At 43.7% G+C, this 25,953-nt stretch overlaps 2 protein-coding genes across 2 annotated transcripts; both read right to left on the bottom strand.

Moving 5' to 3' along the window:
- Positions 1-167: 167 nt before the first annotated feature.
- Positions 168-5,413, bottom strand: LOC127931917 (neuroblast differentiation-associated protein AHNAK-like). The gene is made up of 2 exons (XM_052526065.1): positions 3,562-5,413; positions 168-3,493 (listed from the first exon to the last, which is right to left on the bottom strand). Exons 1-2 carry the CDS (start codon positions 5,411-5,413, stop codon positions 465-467), a joined length of 4,881 nt encoding a protein of 1,626 aa, XP_052382025.1. The 3' UTR covers positions 168-464.
- A 50-nt stretch (positions 5,414-5,463) lies between these two features.
- Positions 5,464-22,510, bottom strand: LOC127931916 (neuroblast differentiation-associated protein AHNAK-like). The gene is made up of 4 exons (XM_052526064.1): positions 21,934-22,510; positions 9,502-9,622; positions 9,185-9,357; positions 5,464-8,754 (listed from the first exon to the last, which is right to left on the bottom strand). The coding sequence occupies exons 1-4, from the start codon at positions 21,943-21,945 to the stop codon at positions 5,464-5,466; spliced, it is 3,597 nt and encodes a 1,198-aa protein (XP_052382024.1). The 5' UTR covers positions 21,946-22,510.
- Positions 22,511-25,953: the final 3,443 nt, after the last annotated feature.

Below are 25,953 nucleotides of genomic sequence, written 5' to 3'. Positions count from 1 at the left end.
AGCACTTTGTGACATCAGCTAAGAAGGGCTTTATAAATACATTTTATTGATAAGGCCTACTGTCCGAATTGGTCAGAATAATGACGCCTAGGCTAATGAATTTTGAAGTTGTTTTGAAGAATAATTTTGTTGAATTCATGTAAAGAAAGATAAAACAAAGATTTATAAAAGTTACTAAATGTAATTTTATTACAATGTAGCAAGTGTAGAGTAAAACTACTACTAAATAGCTTATCAGCAGAACATAACAAACCTTTCATACATTTTTTTAATCACTTGACAAAAGAAAGCTTTACACATTCATTTTCAACATTTTCATAACAAATACCAATTAATTTACATTTAAATAAGTGCAAATAATCTGATGCTTGTTTTATATGTAACAGACATTTTCTGCATTATGTTTCAACAGAAGATTGTGATTCAAACCAACCTAAAAGGACATTTAGTCAGTTGTCTGAATGCTATATAAGCTTTGAAAGCCAGAATGTTGACCCTTTTAAGTTCTCATCTTCTGGAACTTCAAGGTCCACATTTGATGCACTGAAGTCGAGACTTCTGAGTGTATGAGATCTATGGTTTGACTCTTCCTTGTGATGATTTTTCAGGCTCCCAGTTCCGTCTGGTACATCCCCTTTGAGATGTTTGGGAAATACAGTGACAAAATATCCTTCTTGATCTTCAGACATTTTTGGGTTTGAACCATGAGTACAATTTGGCATGGAAGTTCCAATTTCAGACTGTTTTGGACTTCTCCTTTTTGTTCTGCCGGTTTCACCAGCTGGGGCTTTCCTATGATGTTTATTGCCCTTGGGGTCAGTTCTACTCAAATTTAAATCTGGCTGTGAAACCTCTACTGCATACCTTGGGGGTGGGAGTTTAGGAACTGAGGCGTTAATACTGGCAGGACTTGAGTCTATATCAAGGTCTGGTATTCTTGTATGACTACCCAATTTAGAAGTCTTGGATTTGGGCATTTTTAATTTCCCTGTGGGATCATGAAGGTCTGAACCTCTCAGTTCCAAACCAGACGCTTCATACTCAACTTTTGGCAAATCAAAATCTGCAATGGGATAACTGGCCCTTCCTTTGACCTTCCTAGACTTCCTATCAGTGTGTGGCAGTGTCACTTCTGTATCTATGTCTTCTGCTTGCACTTTTATATGTGCTCCACCTGGGATATCAGATCTGCGTTTACTATGAGATGCCACTTTGTATTCTGGGCTTCTGGTATCAGCTTTGGGTATGCTCAGGCTGACATCTGGGTGACTAACGTTCAAGTCTGGTGCTTTTAGATTCACTTTAACCTTTGGAGGAGAAATGTCATTTGTTTTCATAAAGTCCATATGTGTACCTGCCCTTAGATTGGGACTTCCAAACTGAGGCAATTTAAAGGATGGCAGTTTGAATTTTTCAGATTGTATAGCAATGTCAGTGTCTGGCAAATTGAGATCAGCTTGGGGGCCTTTGAGATTACCAGAGGGAACATTTATGTCTAAATCTGGACTACCGATCCCTGTGTTTACCTTCGGGGCTGACAAACTCAGGTCCGGTCCATCAATGTCTCCATCTATTCCAGGATCTGGACCTTTCAAGCCAGAAAGGCCGAATTTAGGCATTTTGAGGTGGGGCATTTTGAATTTCCAAGAGGGTGAATCAATGTTCATATCTGGAGTGTCTACATCTATCTTAGGGGCGTCTAGGTCAACTGTAGGTAGGTCCAGGTGTCGTGAACCAATCCCACCTTTCATATTTGACAATTTAAAACCTATGTCAGCACTGATGTCATGATCTGGTCTTTTTGGACTAGACAACACAAATTTAGGCATTTTGGGCATTTTGAATGAAGGAGTGTTGATGTCCAAATCAGGGGTTTTGATGCTATCATTTGGTCTCTCTATGGTTGGAACTCTGAATCTACCTGAGGGCATATCTGGAGCATTGAGGTCTAGTTTGGGCCCTCTGATATGACCCTTAGGTAGTCTCAAATCTGGGGGACTGATTCCCCCTTTTAGCTTTGGTGCTGAGAGGTCAATATTGGGTAAATCATACACTACATTTGGGCCAGATAGTCCAAAATCAGGCATCTTCAAATCTGGCATTTTTAGACCTGTTTTGGGACCTTTGAGGTTAGCTGTGGGGGTATTGATATCAATATCTGGGCCCTCTAAGTCTCCATCAATGTCAACATCTGGTCTCTTTAGGCCCCTGAATTTAGGCATTTTAAATTTGGGCATTTTTAATTTCCTAGAAGATGCATTTATGTCAAGATCTGGGGGATTCACATCTAGTTTAGGGGCTTTGAGGTCAGCATCTGGTAAATGCATGTCTGGGGAATCAATTCCCCCCTTTATCTTTGGGGATTTGAGATTCAGTTTTGTGGATTTGGGCATTTTACCAGACAGCCCAACTTTGGGCATTTTCAGTTTACCAGAGGGGCCTTTAATGTCCAGATCAGGAGCATTCAGATCAACCTTTGGTTTCTTCAATGTAGGTACATTGACTTTACCTGAGGGCATATTAAAGTTTACATCTGGTGCATTGAGGTCTAACTTGGGGCCTTTGAGGTCTACATGTGGCAGATCCAAATCTGGGGGACTTATTCCCCCTTTAAACTTGGGGGCTGAAAGATTTAAGTCAGGCCCCTTAATTTTTGGTCCAGAGAATCCTAAATCTGGCATCTTGAAAGTTGGCATTTTGAGTTTTCCTGATGGACTGTCAATATCAGTGTCTGGAAGGTTTAGGTCTGCTTTGGGACCCTTAAGTTTGGGAGATGACAAGTTCAGATCTGGTCCCTCTATAGTGCCATTAATGTCAACATTTGGTCCCTTTAGGCCTCTGAATTTAGGCACCTTGAATTTCCCTGAGGGTGCATTGATGTCGAGATCTGGAGCATTCACGTCTAGTTTAGGGGCTTTGAGGTCAGCATCTGGTAAATTCAGGCCTGGAAAATCAATTCCCCCCTTCATCTTTGGAGCTTTAAGATTTAATTTGGGAGATTTTGGCATTGTACCAGACAGCCCAAATTTAGGCATCTTGAATTTCCCTGAGGGTGCATTGATGTCGAGATCTGGAGCATTCACATCTAGTTTAGGGGCTTTGAGGTCAGCATCTGGTAAATTCAGGTCTGGAAAATCAATTCCCCCCTTCATCTTTGGAGCTTTAAGATTTAATTTGGGAGATTTTGGCATTGTACCAGACAGCCCAAATTTAGGCATCTTGAATTTCCCTGAGGGTGCATTGATGTCGAGATCTGGAGCATTCACATCTAGTTTAGGGGCTTTGAGGTCAGCATCTGGTAAATTCAGGTCTGGAAAATCAATTCCCCCCTTCATCTTTGGAGCTTTAAGATTTAATTTGGGAGATTTTGGCATTGTACCAGACAGCCCAAATTTAGGCATCTTGAATTTCCCTGAGGGTACATTGATGTCGAGATCTGGAGCATTCACATCTAGTTTAGGGGCTTTGAGGTCAGCATCTGGTAAATTAAGGTCTGGAAAATCAATTCCCCCTTCATCTTTGGAGCTTTAAGATTTAATTTGGGAGATTTTGGCATTGTACCAGACAGCCCAAATTTAGGCATCTTGAATTTCCCTGAGGGTGCATTGATGTCGAGATCTGGAGCATTCACATCTAGTTTAGGGGCTTTGAGGTCAGCATCTGGTAAATTCAGGTCTGGAAAATCAATTCCCCCCTTCATCTTTGGAGCTTTAAGATTTAATTTGGGAGATTTTGGCATTGTACCAGACAGCCCAAATTTAGGCATCTTGAATTTCCCTGAGGGTGCATTGATGTCGAGATCTGGAGCATTCACATCTAGTTTAGGGGCTTTGAGGTCAGCATCTGGTAAATTCAGGTCTGGAAAATCAATTCCCCCCTTCATCTTTGGAGCTTTAAGATTTAATTTGGGAGATTTTGGCATTGTACCAGACAGCCCAAATTTAGGCATCTTGAATTTCCCTGAGGGTGCATTGATGTCGAGATCTGGAGCATTCACATCTAGTTTAGGGGCTTTGAGGTCAGCATCTGGTAAATTCAGGTCTGGAAAATCAATTCCCCCCTTCATCTTTGGAGCTTTAAGATTTAATTTGGGAGATTTTGGCATTGTACCAGACAGCCCAAATTTAGGCATCTTGAATTTCCCTGAGGGTACATTGATGTCGAGATCTGGAGCATTCACATCTAGTTTAGGGGCTTTGAGGTCAGCATCTGGTAAATTAAGGTCTGGAAAATCAATTCCCCCCTTCATCTTTGGAGCTTTAAGATTTAATTTGGGAGATTTCGGCATTGTACCAGACAGCCCAAATTTAGGCATCTTGAATTTCCCTGAGGGTGCATTGATGTCGAGATCTGGAGCATTCACATCTAGTTTAGGGGCTTTGAGGTCAGCATCTGGTAAATTCAGGTCTGGAAAATCAATTCCCCCCTTCATCTTTGGAGCTTTAAGATTTAATTTGGGAGATTTCGGCATTGTACCAGACAGCCCAAATTTAGGCATCTTGAATTTCCCTGAGGGTGCATTGATGTCGAGATCTGGAGCATTCACATCTAGTTTAGGGGCTTTGAGGTCAGCATCTGGTAAATTCAGGTCTGGAAAATCAATTCCCCCCTTCATCTTTGGAGCTTTAAGATTTAATTTGGGAGATTTTGGCATTGTACCAGACAGCCCAAATTTAGGCATCTTGAATTTCCCTGAGGGTGCATTGATGTCGAGATCTGGAGCATTCACATCTAGTTTAGGGGCTTTGAGGTCAGCATCTGGTAAATTCAGGTCTGGAAAATCAATTCCCCCCTTCATCTTTGGAGCTTTAAGATTTAATTTGGGAGATTTTGGCATTGTACCAGACAGCCCAAATTTAGGCATCTTGAATTTCCCTGAGGGTGCATTGATGTCGAGATCTGGAGCATTCACATCTAGTTTAGGGGCTTTGAGGTCAGCATCTGGTAAATTCAGGTCTGGAAAATCAATTCCCCCCTTCATCTTTGGAGCTTTAAGATTTAATTTGGGAGATTTTGGCATTGTACCAGACAGCCCAAATTTAGGCATCTTGAATTTCCCTGAGGGTGCATTGATGTCGAGATCTGGAGCATTCACATCTAGTTTAGGGGCTTTGAGGTCAGCATCTGGTAAATTCAGGTCTGGAAAATCAATTCCCCCCTTCATCTTTGGAGCTTTAAGATTTAATTTGGGAGATTTTGGCATTGTACCAGACAGCCCAAATTTAGGCATCTTGAATTTCCCTGAGGGTGCATTGATGTCGAGATCTGGAGCATTCACATCTAGTTTAGGGGCTTTGAGGTCAGCATCTGGTAAATTCAGGTCTGGAAAATCAATTCCCCCCTTCATCTTTGGAGCTTTAAGATTTAATTTGGGAGATTTTGGCATTGTACCAGACAGCCCAAATTTAGGCATCTTGAATTTCCCTGAGGGTGCATTGATGTCGAGATCTGGAGCATTCACATCTAGTTTAGGGGCTTTGAGGTCAGCATCTGGTAAATTAAGGTCTGGAAAATCAATTCCCCCTTCATCTTTGGAGCTTTAAGATTTGATTTGGGAGATTTCGGCATTGTACCAGACAGCCCAAATTTAGGCATCTTGAATTTCCCTGAGGGTGCATTGATGTCGAGATCTGGAGCATTCACATCTAGTTTAGGGGCTTTGAGGTCAGCATCTGGTAAATTCAGGTCTGGAAAATCAATTCCCCCCTTCATCTTTGGAGCTTTAAGATTTAATTTGGGAGATTTTGGCATTGTACCAGACAGCCCAAATTTAGGCATCTTGAATTTCCCTGAGGGTGCATTGATGTCGAGATCTGGAGCATTCACATCTAGTTTAGGGGCTTTGAGGTCAGCATCTGGTAAATTAAGGTCTGGAAAATCAATTCCCCCCTTCATCTTTGGAGCTTTAAGATTTAATTTGGGAGATTTCGGCATTGTACCAGACAGCCCAAATTTAGGCATCTTGAATTTCCCTGAGGGTGCATTGATGTCGAGATCTGGAGCATTCACATCTAGTTTAGGGGCTTTGAGGTCAGCATCTGGTAAATTCAGGTCTGGAAAATCAATTCCCCCCTTCATCTTTGGAGCTTTAAGATTTAATTTGGGAGATTTTGGCATTGTACCAGACAGCCCAAATTTAGGCATCTTGAATTTCCCAGAGGGTGCATTGATGTCGAAATCTGGAGCATTCACATCTAGTTTAGGGGCTTTGAGGTCAGCATCTGGTAAATTCAGGTCTGGAAAATCAATTCCCCCCTTCATCTTTGGAGCTTTAAGATTTAATTTGGGAGATTTTGGCATTGTACCAGACAGCCCAAATTTAGGCATCTTGAATTCCCCTGAGGGTGCATTGATGTCGAGATCTGGAGTATTCACATCTAGTTTAGGGGCTTTGAGGTCAGCATCTGGTAAATTCAGGTCTGGAAAATCAATTCCCCCCTTCATCTTTGGAGCTTTAAGATTTAATTTGGGAGATTTTGGCATTGTACCAGACAGCCCAAATTTAGGCATCTTGAATTTCCCTGAGGGTGCATTGATGTCGAGATCTGGAGCATTCACATCTAGTTTAGGGGATTTGAGGTTAGCATCTGGTAAATTAAGGTCTGGAAAATCAATTCCCCCCTTCATCTTTGGAGCTTTAAGATTTAATTTGGGAGATTTTGGCATTGTACCAGACAGCCCAAATTTGGGAATTTTCAGTTTACCAGAGTGGCCGTTAATGTCCAGATCAGGAGCATTCAGATCAACCTTTGGTTTCTTCAATGTAGGTACTTTGACTTTACTTGAGGGCATATTAAAGTTTACATCTGGTTTATTGAGGTCTAATTTGGGGCCTTTGAGGTCTCCATCTGGCAGATCCAAATCTGGGGGACTAATTCCCCCTTTAAACTTGGGGGCTGAAAGATCTAAGTCTGGATTCTTTACCTCAAAGTCAGGCCCTCGTACATCTGGCCCTGAGAAGCCAAAGTCTGGCATCTTTAAACTTGGCATCTTTAATTTTCCAGATGGGCTACCAACATCCAAGTCTGGTAGTTTGGAAGATAATAAGCTCAGATCTGGTCCATCCAAGTCTCCATCAATGCCAACCTCAGGCCCTTTAGGGCCCGAAAGGGAAAATTTAGGCATCTTAAACTTTGGCATTTTGAATTTTTCTGAGGGTGCATCAATGTCAATATCTGGAGTGTTTATTTCTAATTTAGGTGCTTTCAGGTTGACTTTGGGTAAATTCAAGTCAGGTGCATCAAGCCCACCTTTTATCTTGGGAGCTTTGAGACTTAACTTTGGTGTTTTTACATCAGCATCAATGCCCAGATCTGGTCTTTTTAGGCCAGATAACCCAAATTTGGGCATCTTCAGTTTACCAGAGGAGGCATCCACATTGAAATCAGGTGCTTTGAGTTCTGCATGTGGTTCCTGTAGTTTGAATTTACCTGAGGGTATGTCAATATCTTGAGTACTGAGGTCAGGCAGACGGACGTCTAATGGACACATCTCAGCTGCTGAGAGGTCCAGGTCTGGAGTCCGAACTCTTGGTCCAGATATATTAAAGTCAGGCATACCAAGACTTAGTGTTTTGATATTCCCAGATGGGATACCAATGTTTGCATCTGTTAACTTTAGATCTATTTTGGAACCTTTAATGTCTACTGAAGGTAAATCTAGATCAGGGTCATTCAGGTCAGGAGCACCAATCAAAGAGGTTTTAAGATGCATGTTTGGTGTCTTTAAAACTGCATCCATGTCTAAATCTGGTCCTTTTGGAACTGTGTGAGAGAGCTTAACCTTAGGCAATTCAAAATAACCAGAGGGATCATCCACATCAAGGTTGGGGGTTTTCAGTTTCTTGGAGGACCGGACTCTTATTTTACTTGATGGCATATTCATTATGCTGACATCTGGGGCTTGCAGATCTAGATTAGGACTTTTGAGATTAACATCTGGTGTTTGTAGGTCTCTTTGGGGACCTTTAAAATGAACTCCAAGCATATCTTTATCTGGGATCCTCATATTTGGTGTATCAACCTCAAGGCTGGGTACATTTACTCTGGGTCCAGAGAGACCCAAGTCAGGTATCTTAAATTTGGGCATTTTAAAAATGTTGCCTCTTTCAATATCAAACATTGGGGCATTGATATTTAAAGTAGGTCCAGGGACAACCTCCTCTGGTAGATTGAGCTCTGCTTCTGGGACATTGATATCTCCTACAACTTTGGGAAGTGGATCTATAACTTTTAGGTCAAGATCAGGGCATTTGAGGTCAACTTCGGGCAAAGACATATCAAATTCTAGAACATCGATAGCATCTATATCAGTTTCAAGATTTGGCCTTTCCAGGTTAACTGATGGAGCATCAATGTTTAGTGACCCATTCAAATGAGGCAGGGAGAGATCTGATGTACTAATGTTGGCATTAGGCAATGAAAGTTCTCCACCGCGAGCATCAGGTACCTCGCCTTTGACATCAAGTTTAGGCACCTTTAACTTTGGAGCAGAGAATTTGAGGTCTGGAGACTTTAGGTAGGTAGGAGCATCTACTTTGGGTGTCTCCACAACTGGGTAATCCGTGGTGAGGACAGGGAGTTTGAGGTCAGCTTTCACTTTAGGCTTGTCCCAGAGAGATCCAGGTCCCTTGCCCTTCACCTGTCCATTATGGGAGCCTCTTTCCCCAGCACCTGCAGGTTGTCCAGGGCTGTCACCCGTCATGAACCTATTTATTTTGGCATTGTAGAGTCTATTATATGAATCCTTCAGCATCTGTGAAGAGAAACCAATCCTTAAAGGGACAGTTCAAGATGTTGGCAATGAAGCCCTTTATCAACCTCCCCAGAGTCAGATGAACCTGTGGATACCATTTTTATGTCTTTGCCTCCAGTATGAAGGAAGTTGGAGGTAGTTTTACTGGGCCAATGCTAACTAGCATTATGGCAATGACTGGAAATTCTACAGGAAAGCTAGCATGCTAGCTTTCAGTCATTGCGCTAATGCTAGTTAGCAACTTCCTTCAAACTACACTCAGAGACATAACAATGGTATCCACAAGGTTATCTGACTCTGGGGAAGTAAATAAAGGGCTTCATTGCCAACATCTCAAACTGACCCTTTAACAAACAACATATTTTATCCAGCAACCTTCTGAAATAATTTCCCCCCTACTTATTCTATTTACTAACTATATTCCACAAACCTCCTCTGGTGCTTTGATGCTGTCCAAGGTCCCCATACTCTTGCTCAAATAATTTTTCGTCAGAACTTGAACCTTCTCATCAAATCCATTATCATCCATCAGCTTCAGTATTTTCAACACATCGTCTTTCGAAAGTTGGTCAAAGTTGATCGTGGCACCCACAATTTCATCTCCTGAAAAAATAAATATCTTCACTGTTACACTGTATTTTACTGTTCCACAAAATTCAGACAATCCAAAATGTGAAATGTTACATTTTCTCAAAGAAATGTAAGTACCGCAACATAAAGTGTATACATTAAATAAGAGACTCATACCTTCTTTGAGCCCGTGATTGCCAGAAGAGCCACCGACAATGCTGGAGATGACCAATCCTCCTTTTTCTGATTCCTCCAGCATCAGCCCCTCAGACAGACTCCTTCTCCTCCGGTGACCAGGCTAAAAGCAGATATACAAAGGTAGGTGTGTAGCATCAGCATTGCTCATGTTTCAATAACCCAAACATCAAGTAGAATTTCAACAATGAACTTAAAAATGTTATTTACAATCGTTTTTTAAAAATAGATTTTTAAAATAGAATTCACTTCCAGAAAGCAATGTTGGGGCATAGGTGTTTTTCAAAAAGTACATTTCCTGTTGCTTAGCTTATTGTCTTGGAATATGCTTGTTATTACCATCATCATGGCTAATGGATAAATCTCACATGCCGTGGTCCTTCTGTGGCTCAGTTGGTAGAGCATGGCGCTTGTAACGCCAGGGTAGTGGGTTCGATTCCCGGGACCACCCATACGTAGAATGTATGCACACATGACTGTAAGTCGCTTTGGATAAAAGCGTCAGCTAAATGGCATATATTATTATATTATTATTATTATATTATCCTTCTGATGTTTTCACAGCAGCCATTAATGAAATCAATTAAAAATAAATGTTGCTTGGTTTCACTCTATAATTATCAAATCATATAGGCCTAAATATTGCAGCATACTTTCATAGCCTTCAAGAGTATCAAATGCAAAGAAAGGTAATATGTCCACTCCAGAATAAAAACTACAAACAAATACAATAATGGCACAGCTCATTTTACCATAAAGACCAAAATCAGCTGAAACAACTAAAGAGGGGCTATGGAGAGGTAGCCTGTTTACGTAAGCAAATAGGTACAAATCAAATCAAATTTTATTTGTCACATACACATGGTTAGTAGATGTTAATGCGAGTGTAGCGAAATGCTTGTGCTTCTAGTTCCGACAATGCAGTAATAACCAACAAGTAATCTAACTAACAATTCCAAATCTACTGTCTTATACACAGTGTAAGGGGATAAAGAATATGTACATAAGGATATATGAATGAGTGATGGTACAGAGCAGCATAGGCAAGATACAGTAGATGGTATCGAGTACAGTATATACATATGAGATGAGTATGTAAACAAAGTGGCATAGTTAAAGTGGCTAGTGATACATGTATTACATAAGGATGCAGTCGATGATATAGAGTACAGTATATACGTATGCATATGAGATGAATAATGTAGGGTAAGTAACATTATATAAGGTAGCATTGTTTAAAGTGGCTAGTGATATATTTACATCATTTCCCATCAATTCCCATTATTAAAGTGGCTGGAGTTGAGTCAGTGTCAGTGTGTTGGCAGCAGCCACTCAATGTTAGTGGTGGCTGTTTAACAGTCTGATGGCCTTGAGATAGAAGCTGTTTTTCAGTCTCTCGGTCCCAGCTTTGATGCACCTGTACTGACCTCGCCTTCTGGATGATAGCGGGGTGAACAGGCAGTGGCTCGGGTGGTTGTTGTCCTTGATGATCTTTATGGCCTTCCTGTAACATTGGGTGGTGTAGGTGTCCTGTAGGGCAGGTAGTTTGCCCCGGTGATGCGTTGTGCAGACCTCACTACCCTCTGGAGAGCCTTACGGTTGAGGGCGGAGCAGTTGCCGTACCAGGCGGTGATACAGCCCGCCAGGATGCTCTCGATTGTGCATCTGTAGAAGTTTGTGAGTGCTTTTGGTGACAAGCCGAATTTCTTCAGCCTCCTGAGGTTGAAGAGGCGCTGCTGCGCCTTCTTCACGATGCTGTCTGTGTGAGTGGACCAATTCAGTTTGTCTGTGATGTGTATGCCGAGGAACTTAAAACTTGCTACCCTCTCCACTACTGTTCCATCGATGTGGATAGGGAGGTGTTCCCTCTGCTGTTTCCTGAAGTCCACAATCATCTCCTTAGTTTTGTTGACGTTGAGTGTGAGGTTATTTTCCTGACACCATACTCCGAGGGCCCTCACCTCCTCCCTGTAGGCCGTCTCGTCGTTGTTGGTAATCAAGCCTACCACTGTTGTGTCGTCCGCAAACTTGATGATTGAGTTGGAGGCGTGCGTGGCCACGCAGTCGTGGGTGAACAGGGAGTACAGGAGAGGGCTCAGAACGCACCCTTTTGGGTCCCCAGTGTTGAGGATCAGCGGGGAGGAGATGTTGTTGCCTACCCTCACCACCTGGGGGCGGCCCATCAGGAAGTCCAGTACCCAGTTGCACAGGGCGGGATCGAGACCCAGGGTCTCGAGCTTGACGACGAGCTTGGAGGGTACTATGGTGTTGAATGCCGAGCTGTAGTCGATGAACAGTTTTCTTACATAGGTATTCCTCTTGTCCAGATGGGTTAGGACAGTGTGCAGTGTGGTTGAGATTGCATCGTCTGTGGACCTATTTGGGCGGTAAGCAAATTGGAGTGGGTCTAGGGTGTCAGGTAGGGTGGAGGTGATATGGTCCTTGACTAGTCTCTCAAAGCACTTCATGATGACGGAAGTCAGTGCTACGGGGCGGTAGTCGTTTAGCTCAGTTACCTTAGCTTTTTTGGGAACAGGAACAATGGTGGCCCTCTTGAAGCATGTGGGAACAGCAGACTGGTATAGGGATTGATTGAATATGTCCGTAAACACACCGGCCAGGTGGTCTGCGCATGCTCTGAGGGCGCGGCTGGGGATGCCGTCTGGGCCTGCAGCCTTGCGAGGGTTAACACGTTTAAATGTCTTACTCACCTCGGCTGCAGTGAAGGAGATACCGCATGTTTTCGTTGCAGGCCGTGTCAGTGGCACTGTATGGTCCTCAAAGCGGGCAAAAAAGTTATTTAGTCTGCCTGGGAGCAAGACATCCTGGTCCGTGACTGGGCTGGATTTCTTCCTGTAGTCCGTGATTGACTGTAGACCCTGCCACATGCCTCTTGTGTCTGAGCCGTTGAATTGAGATTCTACTTTGTCTCTGTACTGACGCTTAGCTTGTTTGATAGCCTTGCGGAGGGAATAGCTGCACTGTTTGTATTCGGTCATGTTACCAGACACCTTGCCCTGATTAAAAGCAGTGGTTCGCGCTTTCAGTTTCACGCGAATGCTGCCATCAATCCACGGTTTCTGGTTAGGGAATGTTTTAATCGTTGCTATGGGAACGACATCTTCAACGCACGTTCTAATGAACTCGCACACCGAATCAGCGTATTCTTCAATATTGTTATCTGACGCAATACGAAACATATCCCAGTCCACGTGATGGAAGCAGTCTTGGAGTGTGGAGTCAGCTTGGTCGGACCAGCGTTGGACAGGCCTCAGCGTGGGAGCCTCTTGTTTTAGTTTCTGTCTGTAGGCAGGGATCAACAAAATGGAGTCGTGGTCAACATTTTTTTCCGAAAGGGTGGCGGGGCAGGGCCTTATATGCGTCGCGGAAGTTAGACTAACAATGATCCAAGGTTTTTCCACCCCTGGTTGCGCAATCGATATGCTGATAAAATTTAGGGAGTCTTGTTTTCAGATTAGCCTTGTTAAAATCCCCAGCTACAATGAATGCAGCCTCCGGATAAATGGTTTCCAGTTTGTAAAGAGTTAAATAAAGTTCGTTCAGAGCCATCGATGTGTCTGCTTGGGGGGGGATATATACGGCTGTGATTATAATCGAAGAGAATTCTCTTGGTAGATAATGCGGTCTACATTTGATTGTGAGGAATTCTAAATCAGGTGAACAGAAGGATTTGAGTTCCTGTATGTTTCTTTCATCACACCATGTCTCGTTAGTCATCAGGCATACGCCCCCGCCCCTCTTCTTACCAGAAAGATGTTTGTTTCTGTCGGCGCGATGCGTGGAGAAACCCGTTGGTTGCACCGCCTCGGATAGCGTCTCTCCAGTGAGCCATGTTTCCGTGAAGCAAAGAACGTTACAGTCTCTGATGTCCCTCTGGAATGCTACCCTTGCTCGGATTTCATCAACCTTGTTGTCAAGAGACTGGACATTGGCAAGATGAATGCTAGGGAGTGGTGCACGGTGTGCCCATCTCCGGAGTCTGACCAGAAGACCGCCTCGTTTCCCTCTTTTCCGAGTCGTTTTTATTGGGGTCGCTGCATGGGATCCATTCCGTTGTCCTGTTTGTAAGGCAGAACACAGGATCCGCGTCGCGAAAAACATATTCTTGGTCGTACTGATGGTGAGTTGACGCTGATCTTCTATTCAGTAGTTCTTCTCGACTGTATGTAATGAAACCTAAGATGACCTGGGGTACTAATGTAAGAAATAACATGTAAAAAACAAAAAACTGCATAGTTTCCTAGGAACGCGAAGCGAGGCGGCCATCTCTGTCGGCGCCCAGGTAGCTGCACCTTTGAGGTATTTGAGGTGTGGCCTTGGGAGATGGAGGGAACAACAGGAACAAGATTGTCCATGGAAATAGAGACAAGTGCACTATAGTTGGGTGTACACTCAGAAGTGACCACACCCACCACTTTCTATTATGAAAAGCTTGCTGGGCAGGGGCTCAAATGAAGTTTTTGTAAACAGTATAAGTTGTGTAAGTGATTTGTGTCACATGCTTAGTGACACTGCTGCTCTATGAGCAATACATTGTGTGCTTTGCTACCAATTCCACAATTATCACAATAATCATAATTTACTTAATCATCATCAAATACCTCCAAAATATGAATATGTAAAAATATAAATCACTCAGATGTACTAAACTACACTGAGTATACCAAACATTAGGAACACCTAATGCACTCCAATTTTGCCCTCAGAACAGCCTCAATTGTTTGGGGCATGGACTCTACAAGGTGTCAAGTGTTCCACAGGGATGTTGGCCCATGTTGAATCCAATGTTTCCCACGGTTGTGTCAAGTTGGCTGGATGTCGTTTGGGTGGGGGACCATTCTTAATACACACTGGAAATGGTTGAGTGTGAAAAACCCAGCAGGAAACTTAAATCAGTTTTACCTCATTTTTATCAGCATGTTACATGTGCAACCAGAGGGAAAAAGATTCTAGACCACCTATACTCCACACACAGAGATGCGTTCAAAGCTCTCCCTTGCCCTCCATTTGGTATATCTGACCATAATTATATCCTCCTGATTCCTGCTTACAAGCAGAAATTCAAGCAGGAAGCACCACTGACTCGGTCTATAATAAAGTGGTCAGATGAAGCAGATGCTAAACTACAGGACTGTTTTGCTAGCACAGACTGGAATATGCTCCAGGATTCTTCCGATGGTATTGAGGAGTACACCACACTCACTGGCTTTGTCAATAAGTGCATCGAGGACTTCGTCCCCACAGTGACTGTACGTACATACCCCAACCAGAAGCCATGGATTACAGTCAACATTCGCTCTGAGCTAAAGGGTAGAGCTGCCGCTTTCAAGGAGCGGGACTCTAACACAGAAACTCATAAGAAATCCCTCTATGACCTCCGAAGAACATATCAAACAGGCAAAACATCAATACAGGACTAAGATCGAAACGTGCTACACCGGCTCCGATGCTCGTCGGATGTGGCAGGGCTTGCAAACGATTACAGACTACAAAGGGAAGCACAGCCGAGAGCTGCCCAGTGACACAATAGCCTACCAGACAAGCTAAATAACTTCTATGTTCGCTTCGAAGCAAGTAACACTGAAACATGCATGAGAGCATCAGCTGTTCCGGATGACTGTGTGATCATGCTCTCCGCAGCTGATGTGAGTAAGACCTTTAAACAGGTCAACATTCCGTAGGGCCAGGCGGATTACCAGGACGTGTACTCCGAGCATAAGCTGACCAACTGGCAAGTGTCTTCACTGACATTTTCAACCTCTCCCTGTCTCAGTCTTTAATACCAACATGTTTCAAGCAGACCACCATAGTCACTGTGTCCAAGAACACTAAGGTAACCTGCCTAAATGACTACCAAACCGTAGCACTAATGTCTGTAGCCATGAAATGCTTTGAAAGGCTGGTCATGGCTCACACCAACACCATTATCCCAGAAACCCACTACAATTTGCATACCGCACCAACAGATCCACAGATGATGCAATCTCTATTGCACTCCACACTGCCCTTTCACACCTGGACAAAAGGAACACCTATGTGAAAATGCTATTCATTGACTACAGCTCAGCATTCAACACCATAGTGCCCTCAAAGCTCATCACTAAGCTAAGGACCCTGGGACTAAACACCTCCCTCTGCAACTGGATCCTGGACTTCCTGATGGGCCGCCCCCAGATGGTAAGGGTAGGTAACAACACATCCGCCACATCCGCCTTCAACACAGGGGCCCCTCAGGGGTGCCACCTCAGTCCCCTCCTGTACTCCCTGTTCACTCATGACTGCACGGTCAGGCTCGACTCCAACACCATCATTAAGTTTGCTGATGACACAACAGTGGTAGGCCTGATCACTGAAAAAGATGAGACAGCCTATAGGGAGGAGGTCAGAGACCTTACCGTGTGGTGCAAGGAAACAACCTCTCCCTCAACTTGATCAAGACAAAGGAGATGATTGTGGACTACAGGAAAAGGAGGACCGAGCACGCCCCCATTCTCATTGACGGGCCTGTAGTGGAGCAGGTTGAGAGCTTCAAGTTCCTTGGCATCCACATCACCAACAAACTAACATGGTTCTCTCTGTTAGACTGTTCTCTCTGTTAACGCATGGCAAACGGTATCGGAGCGCCAAGTCTAGGTCCAAGAGGCTTCTAAACAGCTTCTACCCCCAAGCCATAAGACTCCTGAACGGCTAATAAAATGGCTACCCAGACTATTTGCATTGCCCCCCCCCCTCCCTCTTCTGAGCTGCTGCTATTCTCTGTTATTATCTATGCATAGTCATTTTAATAACTCTACCTACATGTACATATTACCTTAATTACTTCGACACCGGTGCCGCTATTGTTATTTACAGCTGCTCTTTAATTATTTGTTATTCTTATCTCTTACTTTTTGTTTAGGTATTTTCTTAAAACTGCAATGTTGGTTAAGGGTTTGTAAGTAAGCATTTCACTTTAAGGTCTACCTACACCTGTTGTATTTGGCGCGTGTGACAAATACAATTTGATTTGATTTGAGTTGTTCTTGACACAAATCAGTGCGCCTGGCACCTACTACCGTAGCCCGTTCAATGGCACTTGAATGTTTTGTCTTGACCATTCACCGTCTGAATGGCACACATACATGTCTCAAGATTTAAAAAGTATTCTTTAACCTGTCTCCTTCCCTTGATCTACGCTGATTGACGTGGATTTACCAAGTGACATCAATAAGGGATCATCGCTTTCAGCTGGATTCACCTGGTCAGCAATGTTCCCTCTAGACTCGAGACTGGCTGCGAATGTTTATTGAATTGTTTTATTTCTGCCTTTTCTATTCCAGACATTCTGAAATTCACTAAAGCATCCCATGTATGTAACTTTAGTCTTTCACTTTTCAATGCTGCGCAGCTCCCTCGGGAGAAATATCAGCCCACGGAGAGACGTTCTCGAGCAGTGGACACCAACTGGTTGATCGATTTTTATATTTGTCTCGGGCTGTTGACGGTAGGTGCACCCGATTCCGCTGCCTGGCGCACTTGGCAGGAGAACTGTTGCGATTTTGAACCATTTAATGTGTCGGAAGGTACAACTCTACCTTCCCAACGGGCCCGGAGAGTCTGTGTACTATATATCTACCACTGGCCAATCCGAGGGCTCAGATGACCATGTCTGCAATAACGTGGCAGGCATAAAAGAAAACTACAGCAAAGTTGAAACTGTCAGATTTCAAAACGTTTCAAACCATGAGAGACTGTCAATTATTTTTTATGAGTGTGTTCATGTTTAAGTTCTTACGCAGCACTGTCAAGGCTTTGTATTCAACACTTTTATAAACCATAAAATGTACATTCTTCCTATATCCACTCAGCTTTAAAAAAAGCACTGCAGTAGTGATGAATGAGCACTGGTTTAAAGTACTAAAGCAAAAACACTTGAAATTACTACTTAAGTAGTTTTTTGGGGTATCTGTACTTTACTATTTATATTTTTGACAACTTTCACTTTCACTTCACTACATTCCTAAAGAAAATGATGTATTTTTTACTCCATACATTTCCCTGACACCCAAAAGTACTCATTACATTTTGAATGCTTAGCAGGACAGGAAATTGTCGAATTCACACACTTATCAAAAGAACATCCCTGGTCCTCCATACTGCCTCTGATCTGGCAGACTCACTAAACACATGCTTCGTTTGTAAATTATATCTCAGTGTTGGAGCGTGGCCCTGGATATCCGTAACATAAGGAATTTGAAATTATTTATACTTTTACTTTTGATACTTAAGTATATTTTAGCAATTGCATTTACTTTTGATACATAAGTATATTTAAAACCAAATACTTTTAGACTTTTATTCAAGTAGTATTTTAGTGGATTTCACTTTTACTTTGAGTCATTTTTTTATTCAGGTATCATTACTTTTGTTCAAGTATAACAATTGGGTACTTTTTCCACCACTGTGAATGAGTAGGAAAGCGTATCGATAGGCTTGCATTGTTGTTATTATTAGCAGCTTGGATCTTTTTTAATATCGAAGAATATTTAACTTACTCTGTTCATAGGAGAAACAACATGAATTTGTGCATGCGGCAGAAATAATGCGGTGGTACTGGAATTTTGCCATCAGCTGGAAGACGGTGACCCTTTGTGGTCAGTGTCAGTGGTGGAAAGGGAGAGAGGAAGGATGTAATCAGAGCTGTAGTAGGCCTATATGCAAATATACCATTGCCATATATGGATCTGTGCCATTTACTTTGAGCTGGACTGTGTTTACAGCATGAACGGTCTTGAGTAGATGTGCTTGTTTTGGGATCAAAGCAAGAGCTGCATGTAGCCATGTGTGCACATTTTGTTAATTTCCTTTGCTACTTAGTGAGTTATTAGCCCAGTTATGGATAATTTGCAGGCAACAATAGGGGAGTGCTTGCTTCTTTACAAGAGCACAAAAAATGTGCATTTTTAGACATCTTTGAAAAGCCAGATTTTTCTTTTGTATTAAAGGGGGAATGTTGTATTTTCAGATAGGCTTTAATAAGCTCAGTAGCAAATAGGCAGAGGTTAGCATCATTTGTCTGGTATGGAAATAATCATGCATTTTATTTTGTAAAGTGGTTTCTTGGATCAAACAACAAGAACATTTTCAGTCCACTCCCTTGTCTGAAGGACAAGTGGATAAACAGGTTGATGTCAAGCACTGCATGTTGTTTTCAAAAGTCTCATGGAATGTTGGCCGACATAGAACACCACATATCGGCTGCTACTGTAGGCTGAATGATAAAACAGCTATTTTCATGTTAAAATGTTATGGGATGGAGTTCTCCATTGTTTTTGATGGCAGGTTACTCTGGTAGCAGTGGAGTCAGAGGAGGAAGGGGAGGACCATCCTCAGTGAGTTTCATAAAATAAACACACTATTAAACTATACTAAATATAATCACATCGGCCTCCCGGGTGGCGCAGTGGTTAAGGGCACTGTACTGCAGCGCCAGCTGTGCCATCAGAGTCCCTGGGTTCGGGCCCAGGCTCTGTCGTAACCGGCCGCGACCGGGAGGTCCGTGGGGCGACGCACAATTGGCCTAGCGTCGCCCGGGTTAGGGAGGGCTTGGTTGGTAGGGGTGTCCTTGTCTCATCGCGCACCAGCGACTCCTGTAGCGGGCTGGGCGCAGTGTTTCCTCCGGCGCATTGGTGCGGCTGGCTTCCGGGTTGGATGCGCACTGTGTTAAGAAGCAGTGTGGCTTGTTTGGGTTGTGTATCGGAGGACGCATGACTTTCAACCTTCGTCTCTCCCGAGCCCGTACGGGAGTTGTAGCGATGAGACAAGATAGTAGCTACTACAACAATTGGATACCACGAAATTGGGGAGAAAAAGGGGTAAAATTCAAAAAATAAAAATAAATATATATATCACATCACCAAATAATTCATTAAAACACATTATTTGGAAATGAAGGTCTACAGTAGCCTCATCAGCACTCTGTAGGGTACCACCATGGTGTATCCGGAGGACAGCTAGCTTCCATTCTCTTCTGGATACATTGACTTCAATACAAAACCTAGGAGGTTCATGTTTCCCTCCACATTCAATAGGCTTAAACAGGAATTATGACAACAGCCGGAGGACGTCGATCAAGAGCTCTTGCAGCCCGAACTGACATGTTGTTCACCCAATTAAAGGATCTAGCACTGCAGTGCATAAAATGTTGTGAGTAGTTGACTCCGACAGAGAAAGACAATATTTGAACAGTTTTGAACAAATGTATTTCTTCCAAAATGAAGGAGAAGTAAGAGAGAGATAGAGAGATTTCGTATTTTTTTCCCCTTTCAGTTTCACCGACTTAGCTAGCAAATGCAGCTAGCTAGTTTAGCCTACTCAAACACCCTGCTCAAACAGAGGGATGCTATGTTAGCTAGCTATTGTGGCTATGACTATCCAACACAACATTGGAACTCTTCCAAGTCAAGGTAAGCTTTTGTTTTAACTAATTTATTACCACCGCGGACTGCCAGTGTAAGTCCTAAACTGCTTACTTACTGCACACTGTAACGTTACTTCATGATCCTAGTGGGTTTACTAACATGTTAGTTATGTTAGCTATGCTGACTATTACGTTCCTTTAGCTAATATGGTGTAGGCTGTGTGTAGCGGGTATGATATGGTTTGGCATTGAAAGATTTTTTTTGCCTGGTCACATACAGCTGTGTTGTGCATTGAAGTCCATAAGCGAAGGGAAACAGCAGGAGAGCGCATACATGCGAGAAGGAATACAACATGGCTGCTACAAAAGTGAACTGTGTTTTAGCATGATCAGGGGTGTATTCATTCTGCAGATTCTGTTGAAAAATGTTTATTAAACGGAAGCAAACGTATCAAAACGGGAATAAACATACCTACATTTGTCCAATAGAAACTCTCGTATGCAAGTGTTGGACTAATGATTACACTGTATTAAATGTGTCACTGTGTGTTCATGTGTCACTGTCTGTCATCTAACATTTTTCTCTCGACCTGTGTGCATCTACGTTGTAAACTTTCGTTCAATAGGCTAGGTTGTAGCAACCTCATGGGTATAGGGAGTATCATGTAGTAGCCTAAACCTATCGCAGTTACAATGAACTGGGTGAATGGAATATGAATGACAGTCATCCAATATGCTGTAATAGAAATAAGGCCTACTCATGAAAATAAAAATCATCCTCCCTCATCTTAAATGGCACTGACTGCCACCGTCTGGTAGGCCCACATTATGATCAAATAGCCTCAGTAGCCTACTTGGCCACTGTTAAAACTTAAAGCAGGAACAGCCTCAGTGTTCACAGTAAATGCACACTGGAGGTTGCACGGAAATGTCACAATGCTGAAATTTGCTCAGTGCTGCAAAAGGTTCCTGGTTCCTAAGTTAATTAAGCAATTAACATAACATCATGTATAAAACAAAAGCTGGGCAAGCCATTATTTTGGCTACCATGGCTATTCTTCCATTTTGGCTACTATGGCTATGCCCCCATAGGATGAAAATGCCCTCATTCACAGGGCCCGAGTGGTCACTGAATGGTTTGATGAGCATGAAAACGATGTAAACCAAATGCCATGGCAGTCTCAGTCACCAGATCTCAACCCAATGGAACACTTATGGGAGATTCTGGAGTGGCGCCTGAGACAGCGTTTTCCAACACTATCAACAAAACATCAAATGACAGACTTTCTTGAGGAAGAATGGTGCCTCATCCCTCCAATAGAGTCCCAGCAGACTCTTGTAGAATCTATGCCAGGGTGCATTGAATATGATGTGGCTCGTGGCGGCCCAACGCCCTATTAAGGCACTTTATGTTGGTGTTTCCTTTATTTTGGCAGTTACCTGTATATGCACTCAAAGAAGAGTGGACTGACAGTAAGCTAAAAGCTGCAATCATACTTTATGAAACATGATAATTACTCTGTTAAAATAATTCCCCTTATTTGACTTTCATTCACATTGTGCAGAGCTGTAAGAGGCTGACTGAGATTTTCTCCAAGTCTAAAGTTGTATTTTATGGACTCTCTTTTGACTCAAGACAAACTGTATGCATGTGAATATTTCACTTTTAATATGTACTGTACTGTACATACTACTGTACAAAAAAATATGCCAATTCAGAGTGTCTCTTCAAAATTTATGGCTTCTCCTACTCTACATGCATTCTTAATATTTTTTTTCAGGTAAAAAATGTTTCACATCAGCATATTAAAACATGATCCATGCCAATAGTTACTGTAGACATTTGCATTACAAACCTGCACATACTGTTGCAAACTTGACACTCATCCAGCTACTACAACGATTACATCATTGTGGACTTCTTAAACAAAGCAATAGTACTTGGCACCATATAGTCTGGATGGAGTACTTAAGCAAAAGTTGACAACTCTTACCTTAGGCTCCATTGGGCAATTTTGACTGGGTTTGCTCTTGTTATTCAGCCATTGAAGAGTTTAACCGCCAATGTGAGAGAGTTGCGACACATTGTTATCGGTTTCTGCCGCTTACTCCTGTAGGACTGCCTACCCCGTGCCTCAGTCAGTGAAAGCATACTCTCTGCTAAAGCAGACAAACGGGTTCCACATTTGGCATGTCTTTCCAGCTGCACACCGTCACACACCCTCCACACCGTCACACACCCTCCACACAGTCACACACCCTCCACACCGTCACACACCCTCCACACTGTCACACACCCTCCCCAGTCCAGGTAGGCACGGTGATCACTGAAACCTGGCCTCTCAAGACTGGAACTGTGAGATAGAAGGGGAAAAACAAACAGAGCATTCTCCACGCCAAGACAGGTGGAAAACAAATGGTCTGGTAAAAGAAAAGAAAATGCAGAGGTGTGCCAAAAAGTTGTCTTGTTTGAAGGGAGGGGCAGCTAGGTGTTCATTCATGACTCATGGTAAGACACAACAATGAAGATGTGGCATGATCTAGGGATTAGATTTGATTTGTGAGATCCTCCAGGCCGGCTCGGTCCTCCCCTCCCGCTCCGTGGCTCGACGACTCATTGCGAGCTCACAGAACAGGGCTCCGGGCAGCCGAGCGGAAATGGAGGAAAACTCGCCTCCCTGCGGACCTGGCATCCTTTCACTCCCTCCTCTCTACATTTTCCTCCTCTGTCTCTGCTGCTAAAGCCACTTTCTACCACTCTAAATTCCAAGCATCTGCCTCTAACCCTAGGAAGCTCTTTGCCACCTTCTCCTCCCTCCTGAATCCTCCTCCCCCCTCCTCCCTCTCTGCAGAGGACTTCGTCAACCATTTTGAAAAGAAGGTCGACGACATCCGATCCTCGTTTGCTAGGTCAAACGACACCGCTGGTTCTGCTCACACTGCCCTACCCTGTGCTCTGACCTCTTTCTCCCCTCTCTCTCCAGATGAAATCTCGCGTCTTGTGACGGCCGGCCGCCCAACAACCTGCCCGCTTGACCCTATCCCCTCCTCTCTTCTCCAGACCATTTCCGGAGACCTTCTCCCTTACCTCACCTCGCTCATCAACTCATCCCTGACCGCTGGCTACGTCCCTTCCGTCTTCAAGAGAGCGAGAGTTGCACCCCTTCTGAAAAAACCTACACTCGATCCCTCCGATGTCAACAACTACAGACCAGTATCCCTTCTTTCTTTTCTCTCCAAAACTCTTGAACGTGCCGTCCTTGGCCAGCTCTCCCGCTATCTCTCTCAGAATGACCTTCTTGATCCAAATCAGTCAGGTTTCAAGACTAGTCATTCAACTGAGACTGCTCTTCTCTGTATCACGGAGGCGCTCCGCACTGCTAAAGCTAACTCTCTCTCCTCTGCTCTCATCCTTCTAGACCTATCGGCTGCCTTCGATACTGTGAACCATCAGATCCTCCTCTCCACCCTCTCCGAGTTGGGCATCTCCGGCGCGGCCCACGCTTGGATTGCGTCCTACCTGACAGGTCGCTCCTACCAGGTGGCGTGGCGAGAATCTGTCTCCTCACCACGCGCTCTCACCACTGGTGTCCCCAGGGCTCTGTTCTAGGCCCTCTCCTATTCTCGCTATACACCAAGTCACTTGGCTCTGTCATAACCTCACATGGTCTCTCCTATCATTGCTATGCAGACGACACACAATTAATCTTTTCCTTTCCCCCTTCTGATGACCAGGTGGCGAATCGCATCTCTGCATGTCTGGCAGACATATCAGTGTGGATGACGGATCACCACCTCAAGCTGAACCTCGGCAAGACGGAGCTGCTCTTCCTCCCGGGAAGGACTGCCCGTTCCATGATCTCGCCATCACGGTTGACAACTCCATTATGTCCTCCTCCCAGAGTGCTAAGAGAACCTTGGCGTGATCCTGGACAACACCCTGTCGTTCTCAACTAACATCAAGGCGGTGGCCCGTTCCTGTAGTTTCATGCTCTACAACATCCGCAGAGTACGACCCTGCCTCACACAGGAAGCGGCGCAGGTCCTAATCCAGGCACTTGTCATCTCCCGTCTGGATTACTGCAACTCGCTGTTGGCTGGGCTCCTGCCTGTGCCATTAAACCCTACAACTCATCCAGAACGCCGCAGCCCGTCTGGTGTTCAACCTTCCCAAGTTCTCTCACGTTACCCCGCTCCTCCGCTCTCTCCACTGGCTTCCAGTTGAAGCTCGCATCCTCTACAAGACCATGGTGCTTGCCTACGGAGCTGTGAGGGGAACGGCACCTCAGTACCTCCAGGCTCTGATCAGGCCCTACACCCAAACAAGGGCACTGCGTTCATCCACCTCTGGCCTGCTCGCCTCCCTACCACTGAGGAAGTACAGTTCCCGCTCAGCCCAGTCAAAACTGTTCGCTGCTCTGGCCCCCAATGGTGGAACAAACTCCCTCATGACGCCAGGACAGCGGAGTCAATCACCACCTTCCGGAGACACTTGAAACCCCACCTCTTTAAGGAATACCTAGGATAGGATAAAGTAATCCTTCTCACCCCCCTTAAAATATTTAGATGCACTATTGTAAAGTGGCTGTTCCACTGGATGTCGTAAGGTGAATGCACCAATTTGTAAGTCGCTCTGGATAAGAGCGTCTGCTAAATGACTTAAATGTAAATGTAAATGTCATAAGGATTAGTGACACATCCAAGAAATACATCGCCATCCAGACAGAAAGCTCTGACTGGATGTAATACAGCCACCATCCGCTAGGATTTTGTGCTGTATCGCCACCGTCTCTCAACAAGACACACACTCATACTCTAGCCATTATCTGGCAGCATCCCCACTCACAACAGTTTGTGTTTGGCTACGCCAACCCTCTAGCTGAGGTGTTTTAGGCGGCATGTCTGTGTTGCTACTGCTTCGAGAACAAACTCTTTGTGATGGGGCAACGATCGGCTCAAACATGAACGGCTTCAGTAGTTTTATTGGCTCCCTAACTAACATTTATTTCATTCTCTGTAATGAACTCATTCTCAGACTCTGAGCTAATCTGTAAATTCAGCCATTTTTGGGAGTTCCAAAATGTTTTCTCCTGCCAGTGAAGCAACAATGCCAATATGGCGATTTACAGTTACAGTTAGCTGGCATTCTAAATCCTAGTGTTTCCATTCCCCTTTAACCCCTTATTTTTGGCACTAAACTATCTCCATGTACAGTACCAGTCAAACGTTTGGACACACCTACTCATTGCAGAGTTTTTCTTTATTTGTACTATTTTCTACATTGTAGAATAATAGTGAAGACATCAAAATGATGAAATAACACTATATGGAATCATATAGTAACCAAAAAGTGTTAAACAAATCAAAAGGTATTTTAGATTTGAGATTCTTCAAAGTAGCCACCCTTTGCCTTAATGACAGCTTTGCACACTGGTACCAGGGATCTTCAGACTAGTCTTGTGAAGTGTGTGAGCATCCTAGAGCAAAACACCATCATGTTCATGAGTCTCATCTTTCCATAGAGGGGTCACAATAGTTTTAGGCCAAATGATTCAGATGCTGCAGATGATTTTGTAAGAAGACTTGGGATGTCTCATGGTCTGACAAACACTGCTTTAGCTCTGTCACCTTTCACCTCAGATCTCTAGCTTAAACTGAAAGATTTTGATGGGGATTGTAATTATGCTAATTCGATTTTTGTGGGGGTGCAGACATCGACCTTATGGGGTTATTGAAAACTGAACAATGGATTACAGTTTCTCTTGGCCCATAGACTACTTTTAGGGTGAGGAACCATTACCCAAGGGATCACTGTCCCGCCTCTCCAACGTTTTCACCCATGTCTGTACCGGGACGGAGCATAACACTTCCTCAACACATAAAGACTGGAGTCTGATGGAGGAGGGAACCTCTCTGGAAAGAGATCATAAAACATCAAATAGCTTTCTTACATCTGACCTAGTTGGAAATGAATGTTCTGAAAATGACAGACCAACATTCCATTCAAGAATAAG

Source organism: Oncorhynchus keta, chromosome 10 (assembly GCF_023373465.1).
Source record: "Oncorhynchus keta strain PuntledgeMale-10-30-2019 chromosome 10, Oket_V2, whole genome shotgun sequence".
NCBI lineage: Eukaryota > Metazoa > Chordata > Actinopteri > Salmoniformes > Salmonidae > Oncorhynchus > Oncorhynchus keta.
Note: the sequence above shows the minus strand (reverse complement) of the source record. Positions and strands in the feature narration are given on the sequence as shown.

What these genes read in the sequence shown, in the direction of transcription:
- LOC127931917 (XM_052526065.1), bottom strand. Translation starts at nt 5,413, where the DNA reads ATGCCTAAATTTGGGCTGTCTGGTACAATGCCAAAATCTCCCAAATTA. An exon ending in GCCTAAATTTGGGCTGTCTG is followed by an intron (nt 3,494 to 3,561) that starts GTACAATGCCAA and finishes TTGATTTTCCAG; the next exon opens with ACCTTAATTTACCAGATGCT.
- LOC127931916 (XM_052526064.1), bottom strand. An exon ending in CAATCACGGGCTCAAAGAAG is followed by an intron (nt 9,358 to 9,501) that starts GTATGAGTCTCT and finishes TTATTTTTTCAG; the next exon opens with GAGATGAAATTGTGGGTGCC. An exon ending in GCATCAAAGCACCAGAGGAG is followed by an intron (nt 8,755 to 9,184) that starts GTTTGTGGAATA and finishes TTCTCTTCACAG; the next exon opens with ATGCTGAAGGATTCATATAA.